The 20468-nt window shown below is 41.8% G+C and overlaps 1 protein-coding gene across 2 annotated transcripts; it reads left to right on the plus strand.

Moving 5' to 3' along the window:
- The first annotated feature begins 243 nt into the window (after window positions 1–243).
- On the plus strand, window positions 244–20468 carry firrm (fignl1 interacting regulator of recombination and mitosis). 2 transcript variants are annotated; one of them, XM_083767473.1, is made up of 25 exons: window positions 244–383; window positions 562–675; window positions 2491–2530; window positions 2669–2757; window positions 2841–2945; window positions 3125–3265; window positions 3427–3589; window positions 3774–3858; window positions 4152–4290; window positions 5465–5554; window positions 5669–5733; window positions 6689–6837; window positions 7702–7831; window positions 8241–8427; window positions 10063–10145; window positions 11637–11688; window positions 14118–14207; window positions 14785–14970; window positions 17039–17158; window positions 17603–17698; window positions 17792–17905; window positions 18311–18415; window positions 18529–18609; window positions 18711–18860; window positions 19937–20468. In XM_083767473.1, the coding sequence occupies exons 2-25, from the start codon at window positions 586–588 to the stop codon at window positions 20144–20146; spliced, it is 2760 nt and encodes a 919-aa protein (XP_083623599.1). In that variant the 5' UTR covers window positions 244–383; window positions 562–585; the 3' UTR covers window positions 20147–20468. The 2 variants fall into 2 exon arrangements, with proteins under 2 accessions (XP_083623599.1, XP_083623600.1); XM_083767474.1 differs by having other exon boundaries at window positions 567–675.

Below are 20468 nucleotides of genomic sequence, written 5' to 3' on the forward strand. Positions count from 1 at the left end.
CTCTTGTACAGTAGGTGGCGGTATGCACCTTTATGTTGGTTGCGATCCGCCATAAAACTCAGAGAAGAAGAAGAAGAAGAAGACTAGAACTTCTAGTAACGACCATAGAGTATATATACTCTAAGGTAACGACCAATCACAGACCTGATAGATACGTAAACACGCCCGCAACGTCACATGTGACACAAACAAGCGCGCGCTATGAATGTTGGGTTACATCCGTCACAAACAACAACTCACTCACCGGTGGCAGCATTATTGATATATACACACTTAAACATTTTAAAATTAATAAACAAAATAACAACGTTTGCGGCAAATGGAACCTAACGTAGAGGAACTCCCAGGAATTCTAAACGGAGAACTACTCGCTTGCTTTTAAGGTGAGTATTGTTTTGCTATCTGAAATAGCGTTAGCAAAACAAGGCTAGCTTGCCATGCTGAAATCGCAAATATACCCAGCTGTTTTACCCAAGGCTGATAATGGCTAATGGCATAATTCATGAGATAATAGCTATTTTTCTCATTGACTGACAACAAGTTCTGTATGTTATTTAATAGAGTAGACCATCTGTGGGTGTCGAGATGTCGCAGACCACTCTGTTGGAGGAGGTGGTCCAGTGGAGTCAGGACACCTGTCGTCAAGAACTGACATCTGTCCTGCCCAAACTTACTATATCCTTTAAAGTGCTGAGACTGCTGACTCGCTTGACACTATAGGACATACATTATGCACTACACTAACTATCTAGCCGGGCTATACACTATCCAGTATCCACCACAACCAAGTATTGGAGGAAAGAAATACAATTTGTTGAAGTGTAGAGGGAGCAGGAGCACTAACTTCTGTAGCCCTAGAACGGCTCTTGTTGTTACATACAGTATGTACAGTATTTCACATACAAGAGCCATAGAACACAGCCATATATTTGTGGTAGACCGTTACCATGTGCGGCATGAATGTGATAAATGCTCCGTTTGTACTCACCCATTAAATTATTCCAAAGACGTGGAGTGAAAAATGGTCCTCTAGTTTTATATCCATGTGAAAGTTCTGGCACAAAACGCGTATTTAGTGAATTATCTCCACTTTTTCAAGAGATGCACACGGACGCCTTTCTCTCCAGCGAGGGGACGATTTTAGATACTTCCTGTTGTCATCACAAATTGACCGGAGAAACACAAAAGTTTGCGGTCACACAATTGGCAGGTGGTGTGATTAATTACCCAGCACCTATCGCAAAGCACCTGCCAATTGTGTGACCCAAACTTTTGTGTTTCTCCGGTGAATTTGTGATGACAACAGGAAGTATCTAAAATCGGTTCATCGATATTCCAGTGCCCCCCCTCGCGCGGAGAGAAAGATGTCCGTGTGCATCTCTTGAAAAAGTGGAGATAATTCACTAAATACGCGTTTTGTGCCAGAACTTTCACATGGATATAAAACTAGAGGACCATTTTTCACTCCACGTCTTTGGAATAATTTAATGGGTGAGTACAAACGGAGCATTTATCACATTTATGCCGCACATGCAACGGTCTACCACAAATATATGGCTGTGTTCTATGGCTCTTGTATGTGAAATACTGTACATACTGTATGTAACAACAAGAGCCGTTCTAGGGCTATAACTTCTGCTGCTCTTCCAAACTCCAGGGGAGCCTTTGCCCTTATAAGCTTCAGGCACTAAGTACGAATGTGCCATTCTGCAATTTGCAGAATAATGGGATGAATCTAGAGTTGCAATACCCTCCATTCATCCAATTTCCCTTTTGCGATCTGCTTGTATTAAACGACATTAAACTCACCAACATTGCAGCTCTAGGCCAAGATTGTATTATCCTCTTTCAATCTGCCAAGCTTTTGTTTAATAAAAATGGAGGGTAACAGGTATTTGAAATTTGCAACTCTAGATTCATCCCATTATTATTATTATTTTTTTCTGTATATTGTTGTGGGAATGGTAAGATAAATGTCAGAAGGTGGATACCTTTAACATACATATGTATGTAATATGTATATTTTATTCTTTATAACAAATCCAGTGTGGTAGGATGGTGTTTCTCACCCGTTGCCGTGCTATGTGATTTGAGCCTCTGCCTATGTAAATTGTGCATTTTATGGCACTATAACCAACATGTGTTGCCATCCAGATAGGGCTAGACAGTGCAGTCGATGGGGTTGGGCTTATGGCATGTATGGATTAATTGCGTTAACATTTTTAATCAAATTAATCTCACAAATGAATTAACTCAGTTAATTTGACAGCCCTAATTATTAACATACTCATTATATACATAATTTAATTAATTCTGAATTGCATTGCAGCTTGAAAGTTAATAGCAACAACTTGTGGTGTAAAGTGAAGTGGTGTAAATATCAGCAGCATTATAACAGCTGTAATTTACCTGGCATGGTAAACGCATACAGCATAATGCATTTTAACTGTTGAAATATAATTAATAATTGTGTTCCTTAGCTGTTGCTACTCTCTGCATCATAAATCTGAGAGATGGGAGGATCATATACGTAAGTCAGTTCATTTGATCACACACTCAGAGCTCTTGTCTTGTGACTAACTGACTATGCCAGTAAAACCAATGGTGCCTGACTACCTGGTCAATTTCAGAATCAGTTGAGATGCTTCATTCATAACTGTCTCTACAGGTATACTAAAGGTTATCACAGATATGTTCCTCCCTCATATTGGTCTCCAAGAGCTCGAGGAGGCCTGTTTCTCTAAGGTCTTACCTAAGGTGACGAACATCAGTTTCTCATTCGTTGTACTCTTTGGGAATAATTCTGTGTGCTAATGTGTGCATCGTAACATATGTACTAGGCTGTCGAGATGTTTGATACCCTGTTGAAGGAAATCTCAACCCAGGTTGGAGAGCTGTCCAGTCAGAACACAGCACTGCGTGCCACACTGAGGAACATTCTACAGGTGATGTCATGCCTTTGTAATGCGTGCATAATTGTGGAACTCATCGCTTTGGTCCAAAACACATATTGTATATATTGCCATTGCACAAAGGTGCGTAAATTAGGCTTCACTGTGTGAAAGGTGTGTTTTTGCTTAATTCTTAAAGTGCATTTTTAATTAGGTATTTCTGTATATTCCAGGCAATGGTGCAGATAATCGAGGCGATGTCTGCATGTGTGCGTCACGTGGGCTCATTCGAGAGAATTCCTGATTTGGATACTGTTCGCACTTTACCCTCTTGTATCCTTAAAGTCCTAAGAGATACCTTCCAGCACTGCAAGGTAAATGATTTAGTGCACAAAATGAAGTCTTGACTCTTGTAATACGCACAACTTCAAACTGGCACTTGGTTGAAAAAGCATAAAAACATAACGAGCTCCTTATTCAAACCATTAAAACAGTCTTAATTCTTACTGAAACTAAATGTCATCCTTTCCAACAGGAGAGTGAGGTGATTTATTGTGGCCGTCTGTCCCTGGTGGCAGACATGCTTCAGGGTCTCTTCAAGGAGGCCTACTCCCTACACAAAGGACTTATGGAGCTGCTGGACAAGATCTCCTTGGATATCAGTGCCTCAGAGGAGGAGGTGACTGATGTTGTCACAGGTGTGTGTATGTGTAGACGTGCATGTGCACACGTGGGTACATGTACATAATGCTCACACACAGATGGATAAACCTCCATGGTTATGAAAACATTTTCAACAGCAGTATTTATTTGTATTCTTATACCACCAGTCCAGCACATCACTTGTTGTTTAATCAAAGACACTTGTGTTCTTTTCCTCAGCGATTCACAGCCTGCTGGATATCTGCTCTGTCATCTCTGACCTGGACATAGCACTTCATGCCAACACATGGAAATGCATTATCAAGTTAGTAGTGCTGCCACTGATCTTGGCACTCTCTCAGATCCCCATGCCAGTGACATTGCTTTGTTATACACAATGCATAGACTGGGAGAGGTTCTTGAGGAAAAACGGGGACGCGTCTGGGAGCCGTAAGGTTTCCGGTTCGATCCCCTGCTCTCACTGCATGGTTACCTTGTGTGTTTGTGTGTGTGGTACATTGTAAAGTGCATTGAATGGTTAGAAAGACTGGAAAGGTGCTACAGTATATAAATTATAAACGCAGTAGTACATTTACCATGCATGTGTGCACTGTGCAGACAGAGTGTAAGGTACCAGTCGTTGGTGGAGGCGCATCTACGTCACGGTGACATCAGCAACAGTCTGTGTGACAACCTGCTGGCATCCTTTCACAGCTGTCTGGAGCTGGCTGAACAGATCAGAGAGGCTGGTCTGCAGGTAGGAAACTGATGTGTAATTTGTATTGAAGTAAACAAAAAGGTAGGAGCGCACACCAATAGTGGGGAGGTGCTGACCATGGGAGACAAACTTGAAAATAGAAAGGAGAGGTTGCACAGCTCGTAGTCCCGATGCAAAAAATACTGTTTATTGAGTTACCAACATTTCAGCAAACAAATTGCCTTCTTCAGGGTATGATTTGTTTTGAACATGGTCTTAACTGATTTGATAGTTATTTGATCCCCGCAGGGAAATCTTTTATTTTCAGCATTAGTTACTAAAGAAAAACAATCGGATTTCTGTGTCATATTCGTGATGTCCTTCAGGTCAAATGTGACCCATTTGTTATACTGAGTGAGTTTTGAACATTGGAATTTAGAGAGGTGAGGTTTTGATGATATTTCTGTGTTTTGTTGTCCTGTTATCTTCAAGGTTTAAGGTTAACTTTATTATCCCACAAGGAGAGAATTGTTTTGCAGCCAGGCTCAAATAAATGCATAAAAATAGAATACAAAAGGACAACATCCACAATTCCACACAGTAAATCACAGGACTAAGAGCTAGTACAGGGAAATGGAAGTTCAAGCAGGTGCACTGCAAATGTGCAGCGTGCAGGGAAATGGAAATTCATACAGTTACAGTACCTTGAATGTTAGCTGCCATTAAGCATATTGATAGCACTTTCTGTAAGTTGGGATGATGGAGGCTGTGGAGTCTTAGTCCTTTAGACCTGAGGTCAATATGCATTCGCAAACTGTTTGTGGATGGTCCTGGCAATCCAATATAGCTATATTGACCAATTGCCTGTTATAAATGTCCAAAAGCTTCATTAATGATATGACTACCCCCACAGAGATCTTGCTGGCTATTTATTATTTTCTGTCAGATTATTTTCGTAACCATGCAATAATACGAAAGGTTAAAACGGGCCCAATAAGTATTGTAAAAATTGTGTAAATACCGGTACACAGAACGATGCTATTGGGCTTGTCTGCAGAAGGTTTTGGTACATGGCCACATGTTTTTGCCACTCTTGTTTTCACATCAATATATATATAATGCTAGAGATACTGTGGCCATTAAAAACAAAAGGAAATAAAGAAAAGATTTGTTTTGATGACTGAGTTGATGCTCTTGTTTTATTGTCTTTTTTTACTTTTTTGTTTGTTTTAAGAAAACTGCACAAAGCCCAGAATACAAGCTGTTCCAGAAAACCACAAAGATGTGCAGATTCTTTGCCAACACTTTAGTTCATTACATCAAGGTACAGGATTAGTTTCTTTGCTTCTTCCCTGCTTTTCCTTTCAACTTTCCTTCAACTCTGATTACACATCAAAACTATTGAAATATGAATTTCTTCACTCTGCCTCTCCAACAGGAATTCAAATCATTTCTGACAAAGTATTGTTCCCGCTTTCACCAACTCTACCTCCAGATCACCAGGTAAAGGTTTGAGGCAAAAATTATTTATACCCAAATGAATACAGTTGGTCATTCAATACTGACTATTACAGTACACATGAATTGTTTATCATTTTAATTTACAGCCTATTATATAAACACACATGCACACACTGTAATGTGTATTTAATGGGGGCCTATTCGGGAACCAGTATTTTAGGTCACAAAAGCAGTAATAAGTAGCCTTGCCGAGCCATGAGGCCCATAGGTCAGGAGCCTATCTCCTGTTTCTGTAGCATGAGGCAGCTTGATGTAGACCCCCTGGACATGACGCTAGTATGTCGCAGGGACTTACCCCCAATCCAACCCTTGATGCTGAGTGTCAAGCAGGGAGGCACTGGGTCCCATTTTTAGTCTTTGGTATGACCCGGCCGGGGATTGAACCCCGACCTCCCAGTCGCAGGGCCGACACTCTAACCACAAGGCCACAGAAGCAGAGGCGCCTATTTACTACAGGTTCCCAGAAAGTGATCAGTCATATCCTTCCTGTCTGACCATTGACAGTGGAAGGCGACAGGCTTACATCAGATGAAGAAAAAGGGAAAGTCCGCACATTATATTCCGTTTCACCAGTGTAGGGCTTCAACAATAATGAACGTTGTTGACTCGTAGTCGTAGGTCAGTCGGTACCCATTTATCAACTTCAACTTTACCAGTATTCAAGTTTGAACGTTGTCTGCTCATTATTTTGTGTGTAATTACTTCCAGTTCGGCAGTTTCACTTATTTATCCTTATCTCTCCTGACTGGTTAAAATGATTATATCCCAACTTGAAAATGCAGTATTTGTTTAATAAAGCACTAGAGAGACGGGGAGATCCCTGTTAGTTTAATAAAATAATAGTAATAATAAGCACTTACTATGCTATATAGTATGTATATTATATATTATAAAAACAGGTGAACTGAACATGAATAGTATGTTTGTCTTCTCCCAGTAAGTTTCCTCCTAGCCTCGGTGCCCTGGCTATTCCCTCTCCTCTCTCGGAGGAGCTGAACGTGGCTGCCCTGGTTCCCATGGAGGCTTTACTCTCCCAGCTTCTTCCACTACGGCCCTTTGCCGAGGTTGTCCTCCAACTTGACCAGCGTGAGTACACAGCAAAATCTGCAGTTGGTGGGAATTTATTGAACCGAGTTCTGAATTGTGACACGTTCCGAGATATTTGTAGACCTGTCACTAATTGGCAGGCACACTGGTACAGAACAACGGACTGTACGTCACATAGCTACAACACAACCTGTACATTACGTCCACAACCTGTACTGTATGTTACGTCCACATTTCCAGCAAAGTAGAATGGCTACCCTTTTCAGTACTTTGAAAAATCTATCCACATGCATGAAAAAAATAATTTCACCCACTTCTTTTGTTCTTTACACCTGTACGTGTAAACCTGTGATGTGACAGCTGATTCTCTTGTCCTTGGAAGAATTCTTCTAGGCCAACTGCTTTCTTGGCATACAGGGTGTTTTGCCCAGTGGTGAGTCCTCCCGGCTGGCTGAGTTAGATTTTCACTCTGGATTTTGCTGCGTAGGAGGGCTTGTACTCAGCTTACCTCTTGTTCATGTTGTATGCCATGGATGATGGCTCTGCTTCCCTTCTGAGATGGAATAATATGACATGATCCTGCCTCCAGTGCCACTGTTCATGCATCTGTTAAGTAAACAACAGAGTTGTTTGCGGAAATAAGGTTGCCGACCTTACTCTTTGATGTAAAAAATGGGGGCACAATGCAGTCCGACAACTCTGGCAGTCTCTGGCATTAATAAATGTGTCACTTGAATGTGACCCATGTGACGTTCACTGCTGCTCCAAGCATGCAAACTTTTCATTAAAAGGAAATCTGTTATCGGAGTGCGAGTGGCTGACTGCCAACCAACCATATATTCACACGCAAGGATACAATACCTTCCGATTTGCCTGACCATTGCCTTTTATGTTTAAACACAGGGTTTGGTCCTGAGTTTGAGCTTCCCCATTGTCTTCTGCTGGCTAGTGTCCTATCCCAGCTGCCTTCCCAGCCAGAGGAGGTGATGCAGCTCTGGCATAAGGGCAGCGAATTCTCAGAGGATACTCCCAGGTAATTACCCGGGTCCCGTCAAAGCACTAAAATGCTAATTTCCTTTAGGATAACACCAATTTGGAATTTTTGGGTTTCGTTTTGAATAAAAATAACTCAATATGTGAGCTCGTCTGGCCAGAGTGAGTCAGTCCAGATTCCAGAGTAGTGCTTATCAGAAAATCTGAGAAGTCTTACAAATCCAAATGTTTAATATAGATAATAGTGAGTTAAGAGAGTGTAGAAATTTGTGATACACAGTAGTTAATTTATTCACTTGTGCTTTTAAAAGTTGCATTTGAAAGCTATTTCTTTCTAGTTAGTTTTTTAATCGTAAATCTTCAGAATAACCTCAGGAACATTGGTGCTTTTTGAAAATGATAACATTTAGTATAACCAGGCCACAAATTGTATCTCTTATGTTTCCAAGGCTCCCACTCTTCCAGGCTGTGCTCAAGAGTTTTCAACGATGTTGCGTGGAGCGAAGAGTACCTGTGATGTTACCAGGGGTCATGATGAAAGGTCAGGCCCAGGGTACAGTCACCCTGCACCACCATGTGTGTGTGCAGCTCTGTGCCAGTGTAGCCGCCCTGCCCCCAGCTTTTTTCCCCACACTGGTAAGGACAACACACTTTGTTGTCTCCACCAGGCCGAAGGCATGTGGGGAGAGTATGTTTTGCACTCCGTCCGTCTGTGTGTCCGTCCGTCCGTCCGTGTGTGTGTGTGTGTGTGTGTGTGTGTGTGTGTCTGTCCGTGAGCAGCTAATCTCGGCCACCGTTAACCCGGTCGATGCCAAATTTTGCACACACACTCCCTGGATGCCAACGATGAACCTCTGCCCCAAACTTTCCAGAACGGCCTGTTATAGCGCCACCAGGAGGCCGCTTTGTGCAAAACAAGTTTTTGCACAGTACACCTACAGATTTTGTCCAAACATCACGCAAATTGGTACACAGTCTCTCTAGAGCCATTCAACGAAACCGGTCTTTCAGATTTCTCAGACTCCATCCTGATTGGTTAAGATTGGCTTCCAAATTTCACAGGAGTGCTCAGTTAAAAACAAAATGCTGCAAATCATGAACACATCGCGTGATTTCCGTGAAATTGTGCACCCACATTCCCACTAGGCCGAGGACGAAATGCCACATGAACAATTTCAACTCAGCCTCAAGGTGGAGCTATAACTGGCCCAAAAGTGTTTTTACCTATAACTGCACGGATCTGTGGATAACTTTGTATGCCAACTCCCTAGAGGCCAAGGAAAAACCTTTGCCTGGAATTTTTCACATCTGCTCTTTACAGCGCCACCAGGAGGCTGACATATGTAAAACACATTTTCTATTATTACTCCTTCAGATTTTATCCAAATTTCACGCAAATCGGTACACATGATCTCCATAGTCATGTGATCAACACGGAGCGGCACCATTTCCCATCTTCCATCCTGATTGGCTAAGATTGGCTTTCAAAGCTCACACGATTCGTCCATTTCGAAAAAAGCCCACAAATCACAAACACAGTGTGCAATTTCCCTTAAATTATACACGCACATTTTCACTAGGCCGAGGACGACATGCCACAATTTTTTCCTCAAAATCAGCCTCACGGTGGCGCTATAACAGGCCAATTCCTGTTTTTAGCTATAACTGCATCGATCTGTATACAACTTATGTATGCACACATGGAAAAACATTGTACCTGCATCCCTCCAACACCAACCTCCGGCCCAAATCTTCCTCAACAGCCTGTTATAGCGCCACCATGAGGCCACAACCTGACCTGCCCTGGTGGAGACCTGTGCCGATTGGCACTTTGTCTAGTTTTCTCTATGGTGGAACAATTATGTGAGTTGTTGTGTTAACCACTCTCTTGGACAAAACCAAGTCAGTCTGGGAGTGGGACCTAAATTTGTAGGCATGGGAACATTCTTTAAGGCACATTCGCACCACTTCCTTGTGTCTTACGCTAGGAACCCACTGTATGCAAGCGTAAGCATATTTTTCAGTCGTTCCATAAAGTATGAAATATGGCTTAAGGAGATACCATTAACGTGACTAATAACATTGTCGAGTGGTAATTTGTTGTTGGTCTTTCGAGCCATTCTGGATAACATTCTTTTATTTGGATGTTGTTTTTCCTTCAGATTTCCTGCCTTTCATAATGGGCTGTTGGGCTTTTTACTTTTCCTTTCATTATTGCCATCTAATATTTTCTGATATATCCCTGCGTCCGCCTCTCCCCCTCTGTCCCAGGAGCTCTGTTTGGTGGAGGCGGTGCTGCAGGCTGACACTCAGACGTCCCTCCTGGCATCAGACATGTGGTGCTTCATGGCACGGTGAGATTTTTAAACCACTTCATAGCCAAGTATTTGTATAAGGCAGTTGCAGGAACAACCCATCTTTGAAGAATTATCACTAAATTACCGTTGAAGAACTAGGATATACAGGACTCGCCTATAGAGCATCATATACTGTAAGCCAAGGGTGGCCAAGTAGTAGCTCAGGTGAAAGAGCGACTACTTGGGAATGGGAAGGTCAGAAAGAATTGTCTTTAGCAAGACACTGAACACCTATCTTCTCCTTATGGGCAGTTTGGTTCCTTGCATGGTTTCCAGTTCCACCGCCGTCGCCCGGTGTGTGTGAATGTAATGTAATGTGAATGTAATGCAGAAGTGCTTTGCGCCATTTACCATTTACTATACAACTATAGGCTGCTACATTGTAACTGTTTACAATGATAATCGTGATCTCAATTCTTGTGGAGGAAAATCGAGATTCACATTTGATTAAGAATCGTGTAGCACTAGCCATAATGATTATTATCTTTTCTTTACATTTTATTGTTATCCTCAACATTTTCAAGGAATATGTACAGTATTTGTCATAATGACCTAACTTTAACAGCTTTAAAGTGAGATTCATAATAATTTCAAGTCTTCACTCAGCGTGATGGGATGAAATCAAATATCCCAATTATGCAAGTATAAGTGTAATTTTTTTTATTTTTAATAATTAATAAATCAAGAAACAATCAGTGTTTATTCAATCAGGCTAGGCTAATAGTTATTCTTCCTACTTTTATAGGAAATCCCTTTATTGTCATTTTGATTATTACAGTTTGTATTTCTTTGATCACGGTTCCACTCTTGTACCTTCCATGTTATTGTCTCACTCTTTTTCTCACTATTATTCTAAAAAAAATATTTAATCCTGTATTGTATGTATTCCCTAATGTATTATTATTAATATTTATACTCTTTATTCTGGGAAACACTTAAGTGTTTACTAATTACTCTATAATGTAAACATGCCTGAATTAAATGTTATCCCTCAGGATATGCTTGTACTGGAAGTGCCCGACAGGATACTATCCTGTCGGGCACTTCCAGTACAAGCATATTTGCGATTTTGCGTGTCTACTCCACATATCCTGTAATACCATGACCAATTACACCGTTGGCAAATGTTGATGATGGCACTTCCTCAGATCTTGCACTTTGTAAGTCACTCTGGATAAGACTGTCTGCTACTGTACATACATGCCTAAATATCATATGTGTGGCGCGCCCGCAGGCCTAGCGGTCCAGGCGCATGCCACATATAGGCTCTGGCCTGACAGAGTGTTGTGTGTTCGAGTCCCGTTCATGACGACCTTTGCTGCATGTCTCCCCCCGTCTCTCTCTGCCTCTTTCCTGTCATTCTTCTCTTGTATCTATCAATAAAGTCTAAAAAGTCTAAACCAAATCTTAAATAAAAATAAAAAATGTTTGACAAGTCTGTCTGTGTAAACTGTATTTCACTGCTGATCATATACTGTTTGTCCACAGGTACGGGACAGCCGAACTTTGTCTGCACCACACTGTCCTCATCGCCAAACTGGTGGGTGGATAACAACAATATGAGATGGCTGAGTGAAAGTCTGTTTAGATGAGCGTTAAAGTCCTACTGTTGTAGAGCATTGTAGCACAATAGCTGACAAGGAAAAATGTACTTGAATATGTCATGTACGTATATCATATAGACCAGGGTTTCTCAAAGATTTGATGACTGAAGGCTAATTTGGGAAGATAAGACGGATGACCAGATCTTATGATACATACTAGTAGTTACACATACTCGTGACATTCTTTAAAGCACAAAGGTAAAGTACTGTTACATTGTTAATTAAAATCTCAGTAATTTGTAATATATTTGACTTTTTAATTTCGACCGTAGGTCGCATTTACTATGAGAACCTGCATCCGTTAGTTACCTCCGTCCGTCCGTTAGTTAGTTAGTCACCCACGCCTCCATATATGGTCATGCCTTGTGACATCACGCCTCCATATTATGGTCATGCCTAGTGACATCATGGAGACCCTTAGATCACCATATCTGCATATATGGAGTATATGGAACAATACATCTGACCTCAAACCCTTCTCCATATGGAGCTGACCTGTTCTGACATTCCATAAGTTGATTTGACAAACCCACACTCAAGACACTCATATGGCCAGTACAGAATTCATTCCATATATTGATCTGACCCCCATGCCAAAGCGCCAGCGCTCGCCCAGCAGTCTGCCATCTGCCGTCACCCAGGCGGCTGCGTGCACCTGACCTCGCCCTCAGGGCGTCTTACTGGTATATATATTTCCATGTGGATTTAACACTGACCACCTCTGATATACAGTACTGTGTAGACTTTTTATTATAGACCAAGTCAACCGATCATAATATTGGGTGAACTGATGGAATGGGACCTTACTTAAGTGAAATTGTGGCTATGCTATCACCAATTTTCACATAACTTCCTGTCTATGACCATTCCCTACTGTATGCACACACTAAAATACCAATTACCAAATCCCGTACTCCTTCTCTATGGGGAGTGAGGAGTGGGTTAGTGGGCTCACTCTGCTTTGTGGTCTGTCACCAACAGAGGTGACAATATTAGGTGACAATATTATTGGTGTTATTGAACTTGAAGGAGACAGGGACACCTGTCCATAGTCAGAATAAGCTGAAAATCACACGTTTCCAATCCTCTCCCAATGCCGCGGCTCCTGGCCTCCACATTGTTTATTTCGGAAACTAAATCTATGACGAAAAATGTTCGTTGACTGCCTTTTTTTACTGACTGATAATAAAAACTAAGCTACGATGACTAAGACTAAATATATTGACAAAACGCCTTGTGTGCTTGTAGATCGGCTATTTTCAGCATGCAACCAAGTGTAAAAAGCTGCCACCAAGGCCTGCCAAAATAACAGTTTTCATCAACAAAATCAACTGTAGATTTTGTTGACTAAAATGTTATGATATTTAGTTAACATTTCAGATTTCAAATTATGACTAAAACTAAATGGAATTTTATTCAAAAGACTAAAGGTGAGACGGGGAGAGTGACGGAGACTACTTCGCCTGGATCAACGACAGGTCTGCCCAAGAGGACTGCGACAATGCACCGCATAGGCATCTTGGAACGGGCAAAAAAATAAAAAGTTGCATAGTGATGAAGCGCGCTCCATAGACTCCTGTATTAGCCGTTTATCTCCGAATTGAAGCTCAGATGAAGTGATATGACAGGGGTCCTCAACTAGAAATGATGAAGGTCCACAAATAATATGAATAAGACCGAGGTCCGGTCCCATGCGCGGCGTCCATCGGAGAGCGGGGCTCTATGCCCGTTTAGTATTGTCAAGCCAAGCTTATACAAATCAGATCCCCTTCCAACCAACCAATAATGGGGTGCAGAGTGCAGGCCCGGAGTGGAAATCCAAATCTCACTGCGCGCGCACGCCAGAATTTTGGGGGCCCTTGGGGGACATTTTGGGGGCCTTTGCAGCAATTTCACATGAGAAATGTACCATCTGATGTTATTTATATTATTAACTTCTTCCCTTCATTAACATAAGACACACACACTGCCTGAATTGAATTGAAATTGACTGTGGCTGGCCTGGCCTGAGCTTAGGAGAGATTATTTTTTGCTGGCCTGACCTGATGCAAAAAAATATATATATATATATATATATCTTTTTGCCTAGGGTCTGCAGAGAGGTGGTCTGCGGTCCGGTCGTGGACCGTGGTCCGCCAGTTGAGTACCCCTGTGATATGAGGTGAGGCAGGATATTAGGAGGTCAATAAAAAGCTAGAGAGATGCTCCGGTTAGCAGAAAAGCATACTGTATTTCATGCTAGTGAAGGGTCAAATCAAGCAGCGGAAATGTTTCAAGAGCCGTGTCACAGTTTCTTTTCCTAGTTTTTGCCTAAATGGCTTTAAATGTGTTAACATTGGCCTGCTTCTCTCTCGTCCTCCTTCAGCTGAAAGTATGTGGTGAGGGTTGTCATCAGGAGGTCCACCTGGGCCTGCTGCTCAGAAGGCTGGTGTTCCTCATGACCCCCAGCCACCAGGTCAGTGACGCCACTGGGAAGTCCCTTTTCTCAATTCACACTTAACCACTTACACCCGTCAACCCGTTTCCTCAGAGTTAAAGTCACAATAAGGTTCAGGATGTGGATATTACTCATTTCATAATGAGATTGAACTGTTCCTCGTGCTGTTTTTAGGACGACGGCCAGTATAGAAACCTATTTTAAATCTTAAATGGAATTGGGTGAAGTTGAATTGTGTGCATCATGTGTGCGTGGGTGTGTGCATCATCAGGATTATCAAGTTGCTGTACACTGATCAAAGATGATGTTATTAATACTGCTATCATTATGGTAATAAATAGTGTGACCAACTGAACAACATTCCTGGTAATCTCCCTTATCCCATTTTGGGCGGGAACCCCTTTTGGTGTTTTAAACATTATGTTATAATTTAGCTATTGAAAAATATCAGATCTACAAGCTCATACGAGCTTGTAGGTCTGATATATTTGAAAAATCGTAAAAATGTGGTGCAAATCTTTGAATATATATTCTTTCAACGTGAATGTTTTTAACTCTGGTCTAAATGGGTTATGCATGTTTCTGCTTCTTTTAGATGGAGTTGGTGGAGCGCTTCCCTCCCTCTCAGATGGAGAACCTGACAGTGTGGCAGCATGTCCTCCTCAGAGCCCTCTCGCACGATGTTCGCCACCGTGTCGAGTCGGACATAATCGGCCTGACCCAGCAAGTCCTGAAAGACTGGCAGGGCGGGGGACACAAACTGGGCCAGCTGGATAAAGTGGTGAGGGAGACCTGGTATAATTGGTGCTAATGGACAGTGACACTTGAGGTCAGTTTAAAAGCATGAGAAGATGGTAGAGCCTAACAGATGCCATATTGTTACAGTAGGTCTAATCTCGAATTTGGAGACCCCTAGACCAAGGGTTTTCCTCTGATTCAGATTGTGAACCAGGGACCACCACCACCCTGACTAAGAATCAACCTGGTGACCACTGTAGTGAGGAGATATTGGGATAAGATTTGTTTTTTGGTAACACTTGCTATGCACCCCATGTCTATGCATCCCAATGTTGCTCAACTAATGGTCCATGAGACTACTAGTGGTCCATGGCATATATAGGTCTGCAGGTGGTCCATGGGAAAAGGGTTTAAAATGTTAATACATAAATAAAATGCATACATACATTAAATACATTGTTAAATGTAGTCCATCCGTGTGGGAGAAAAAGCTTTAAATTAAATAATGAATTTTAAACCTGATTTAATTTGTTGAACAATACAAGTGAAACAAAAATATCAAGCCTTAGCCAAGGCATTATTTAACTGAAATAGTGGTCCACTGGGCACATTTCCTAATAATGATGACTCAACCAGCTAATCAGTAGCCTGGATCCAGCCCAAAGACCCCCCCCCACTCTCTGAGTGGACTGCATCTCTTCAAGCTTCAAGAAAGCTACAGTCTGATAATCAGGCTAGCTAATCAGGTGAACTTCTCATTCTTGAGATTTTAACTCCCCTTTCTGGGGAATTTCTAGCTCCGATCGGAAACCTCTTCCTCCGCTATAACATCAACATTGATGCGTCATCATTTATAGCACTGTTCCGGGGTAGAAAAATAAATAAAAAATAAATAAATGCAATAAAACCTGTCCTAGACCAATGGTTCCCAAACTTTTTCATGTCGAGGACCCACAAAATGATAATCATTAGCCTGCGGACCCCCCGTTTGAAGATATATGCCAAGGACCCCCATAAGAGAAGATTTTTGTGGCTCTAGCAGTAGCAGTGACTTTCAACCATTTTCATGTCAAGCGCCCCCCGGTTTGACCTGAATTAGTCAACGGTCCCCAATTTAATGGCATTTCTATCTCTGGGACCCCAATGTATTTTGTAAAATCAAACTTAATTTAACTCTTGAGAGTGTACAAACATTTGTACACAGAGTTACAGACCCGTAAGGGTCCATTTGGTTCCTAACTATCATTTAGCTGGGGACCCCCTGATACTCCCTCAAGGGCCCCACTTTGGGAACCACTGTCCTAGACCATCGATTACCGATGTTTCCACCAATGTGATACATGCTCATGACAACGCAGTCTGAGCATGTAGAAGTGTTTTTCATGTACATCATTCAGGCTTGGTCTACTGGCCTTAGAAATGCTGCTGAAATAGACCAATAGAGTAAGAGGGACATTATTATTGACCTTGATCTTCCGGTGGTTGTAGAGGAGGAGGTGGTCTGGCGGTATCAAATGGTGTTTACTAATGCGCCTCATCATCTTTCTCTTGGAGATGCCAGAGGGGTGTGGATGGTTACTCAGGTCAAATACGATGTGTGCCAGAAAGTTTATACAATCAAAGGAATGTGACTGATGAGGGTAGTTTATTGTCCTGTGGTCGACGCTTTGACCTGATCTTACACATTTCTGGAAAGCCGTCCCCCCCCCCCCCCCCCCTGGGCCCTCTCTCTGGCACTTCAATTAGATTAAAACAAGTTCCAAGAATTATAGTTTTCAATTCATGCAATTATCTGGTTTGCGCAAGAAACCGAAGACAGTTTTGTATGTCTTGAAATGGATACATGTTCTGGAAAAATGTGGACAAATGATTGCAGGTCACAGTCTTGATCTTGTAGACCTGCTATCATCCCACCCTCTTTCATTGTTATTTTTAAGAGATGGCGCAGTTGACAGTTCATACCGTCTGGTTAGCAGAATTAAAAAGACTTGGAAGTTGGACACTATCAGCATACTAATATGTGATTTTTGAGAAAAAGAAACTAATTCCCATGAAACATTAGACTGTATTATGGTGCATGTGTGTCATTATGATCTCCCTCTGGTGTCCAGAATGGGGTACTGTCGCTCCTCTTAGTGGTGGCTCGAGGTGGATCACCGCCTGAGGAGCAGTGTGTGTTGTCCACGCTGAGGGTAGTCACACAGCTCTGGTTACGCATGTGTCCTTTGCAGGTAAGGGCCACGCACGCACGAACGGACATCAACATTAAATATATACACGGTCGGTAGTGGAAAGAGTTCTCGCATTACTTACTTAAGTAAAAGTAACTACTGCAATGCATAAACACTGTTGCAATTACAAATCCGTTAATCAAATTTTACTAGAGTGAAGGTATTGGTGTCCCGTTTCACAAGTTTTCCAATGTATAAAATGTAGACAAATCGCCTATTTGCAAATGGTATAGGGCTGAAGAGGGTAATGGGTTATGTTTGTAATAATAATCAAAATCTACAAAGTAACTAGTACAAATAATTGTAGTTTTTTTTTTTAATATTTGCCTCTATGTAGTGGTAGAGTAAAAGTACTGAAGATTGGAAGTACTCCAGTAAAGTAATAATACCTCGAAACTCTTTTTCTGTATCATGATTGTCCCCTTCACCCTTTGACGCTTTTAGGTGGAGACTCACCCTGTATTGCAGTGCACGCTGCGACTGCTCCTGTCCATATCTGCCATGTTGGTCAAAAGCATCGAACCTCAAGTCATATGTCAGGTGTGCCACTACTGCCTGTTACACATGTCATATTAATGTCAAAAACTTCGGATGACTACTACAGATTGTCTTTGTTCCTTTTTTGTGTGTCAGGCTTTGGTGTGTGTCCGTGCACTGGTGTCTCCGAAGTGTCCCGATGAGGTGGTGCTGGCTGCCCTGGAGTTTATGGCCTCTCTAGGGAAGATTTTCATCTCTCATGAGAGCCAGGTACTAAAAACAAGGACCATTACTAGAGATTCCATATATTTAGCCTTGAAAGATAGCCATTTTCCCAATTCATCTTGGTAGATTTTGCTCCTGGTGGTTCTGGTTGGTTGGATGGATCATAGAAGGCATATTTTCAAACTGCCAGATTCTTGATAGGATTTAGATCTGGACTTTGACTTGGCAGTTTAGTTACCTTTTGTTGTTTAACCACTCCTGCTTTGCATTGGCCTTGTGCTTCGCTGTGATCACTGTCCTGCTTAAAGGTGAAATTACTCCCCCACTTCTGTTTTGTAGAAATGTAGTGGTGACAGAAATCTCATATGACCACAAAAGGCTCCCTGTAACCTTTTGTGGATGAGTATTGTCATTTCATAGCTTACTATTATTTATGACTTTGTCCCTCAGAACCAGGCCTTGCCCAGGCTCAGTAGTCTGTTTGGAGCCCTGCTGGCTGAGACATCGTGGCTGCTGCACCAACACGCCCTGGAGGCCTTTGCTCAGTTTGCAGAAGTAATACTGGGGAAATTAATACATATCTTGACACATATATTATATTTACAAGAGAAAAAATAAAAACTATATATTGGTGGTGGAGTGAAGAATGTGGTATCCTGATGTTCTAGATCACAAATCATGAAGCTGTGATCTCCCAGAGCTTGTTGGAGGAGGACACCAAAAACAAAGTTGTGAATTATCTAAGCAAGGTAATCGGTGCCAGCACGTTTCATTAGGATGATCTGTCTGTTTGATGGGATAACAGACAGCAATAGAACAATGGCATTTACTGGCAATACTTTTCTTGTAGACAATAAATGGCCAGGAAGTGGCGGAGGCGCGGAGAGAGAGACTCAGGTTGGAGACGCCAGTTATTGAGCAACACAATGAGTGGCTGGAGAGTAATAACAAAACTGTTGAAAGCAGTTCCGCTGTTCTGGCCTCCACTGACACAGAGGAGGTGAGTAGCATAATGATCTTTTAAAGAAGCCTCCTGCTTCACATCCATATAGTTCACAATCACATCACGCTAACCTAATCTGTTGCACTCATCGGTTCTAACAGTTCTTATACTGTTGCTACTCCACTGGAGCGCTTTGTGGGTTACGTCATGTGTCATGCTCTCGAAGAGCACCTCACTGGTAACTGTTTAGGGTTAGGAGTTAACGATTCAAAACGTCAACTTTCTCGCCATGCAGCTTTTCATTTCTCAAATACTGAGCTGTTTCTGTTGATTGCGTTAAAGTCATATTACATTTTTTATAACACATTTCCTTTGTGACTAAAACTTGGATTATACTGTATTCATCCAGATCAACATATGATTCAGCTGGTAAAAGCGAGACTTTGTCTAGCAATTCCATCACAGCCAGTAAAGGACCACTTCACCACTTGTCAACCTTCATATAATAGGTCCTCACTAATAATCATGAAAAAATGGCACGATTTATTTCTACTCAGTCTGTCTCATAGGACGGCTGTGGGCAGTTTAGAAACCGTCTTCCTGTGACATCATCATTAGGCAGACCTTTTTTTAAACAAGATTGTTGTTTACAAAAATATTTAGATTTTCATTATCGTGAGAACGATGGCTTCCATTTTCGCATTGCAACTTTTCAGGACTAGAAAGCCTGCAGTTTCTATTAGCTTGTATTTCCCATCGATGATGTCACTGGAAGACGGTTTCTGAACTGCCCACAGCCCTCCTATGAGACACAGAGTAGAAAAAATTGCACCATTTTTTCATGATTAGTGAGGACCTATTACCCGGTATATAAAGATAGGTTGAAAAGTGGTGAAGTGGTCCTTTAACTTTAAACTTCCACTTTAAACCTGGCATCTCTATTTTGGGCCTGTCATTATAGGTGAAAATGACAAAACAATAGATCTATAAGCTCACAATGCATTGTGGCGTGTTGTCAGCTTGTGGATCTATTTATTTTTACATTTACTGAATAGGGCTTAAGTGGTTAAGTCAGACAGAAAGACAGATGTTTCTTCAAGTGTAATCATGTGACACGTGTGTCGTTCTCTCAGCCCTGTTCAAAGAGAGCGCGGCAGGAGACCATCACCGAGGAGGAGTACAGACACTGCATCCAGACAGCAGAGAGTGCTTTGAAGACCCTGGGGGCTCTCACTGAGGGCCATGCCAACACCGCCTCCCCACGGCCACAATGGCTGGATTCCAAGCTGTGTGAGCTACAGCTGTTGATAACTCAAATCAGAACAGTCCAACCCACTAGCTAGTGGCTTTCTTCCAGTGCCAGACTAGTGCTTCTTGTTTTTATCGACAAGCTAGTTAAAGGGATAGTTCAGCCAACAAAATGACTCCTTTTCCATCGACTACTTGCCCCATGAAGCCTTGAATTCACAGATGTTTTTTTGTTGCATTCCTAAGCCAATAATTTGATGACCGAAACAGCCATGCCATCAAATTATTGGGCTTTGGAATGTGACAAAACATTTTCGTTGAACTCCATGGTGTGAGTAATCTATTGAAGTAATTTTGTGGGTGAACTATCCTTTTAAGTACCTTTTATACTGTATAAATGTTTTGGGAATCTGTCAA

This window comes from Protomyctophum parallelum, assembly GCF_964188405.1.
Source record: "Protomyctophum parallelum genome assembly, chromosome: 6".
In the NCBI taxonomy this organism is placed as follows: Eukaryota; Metazoa; Chordata; class Actinopteri; order Myctophiformes; family Myctophidae; genus Protomyctophum; species Protomyctophum parallelum.

Coding starts and splice junctions, on each gene's coding strand:
- firrm (XM_083767473.1), top strand. CDS start 586: ATGTCGCAGACCACTCTGTTGGAGGAGGTGGTCCAGTGGAGTCAGGAC. Junction 14,971..17,038: donor TGGGCCAGCTGGATAAAGTG/GTGAGGGAGACC, acceptor TCTGGTGTCCAG/AATGGGGTACTGTCGCTCCT. Junction 18,861..19,936: donor CCTCCACTGACACAGAGGAG/GTGAGTAGCATA, acceptor TCGTTCTCTCAG/CCCTGTTCAAAGAGAGCGCG.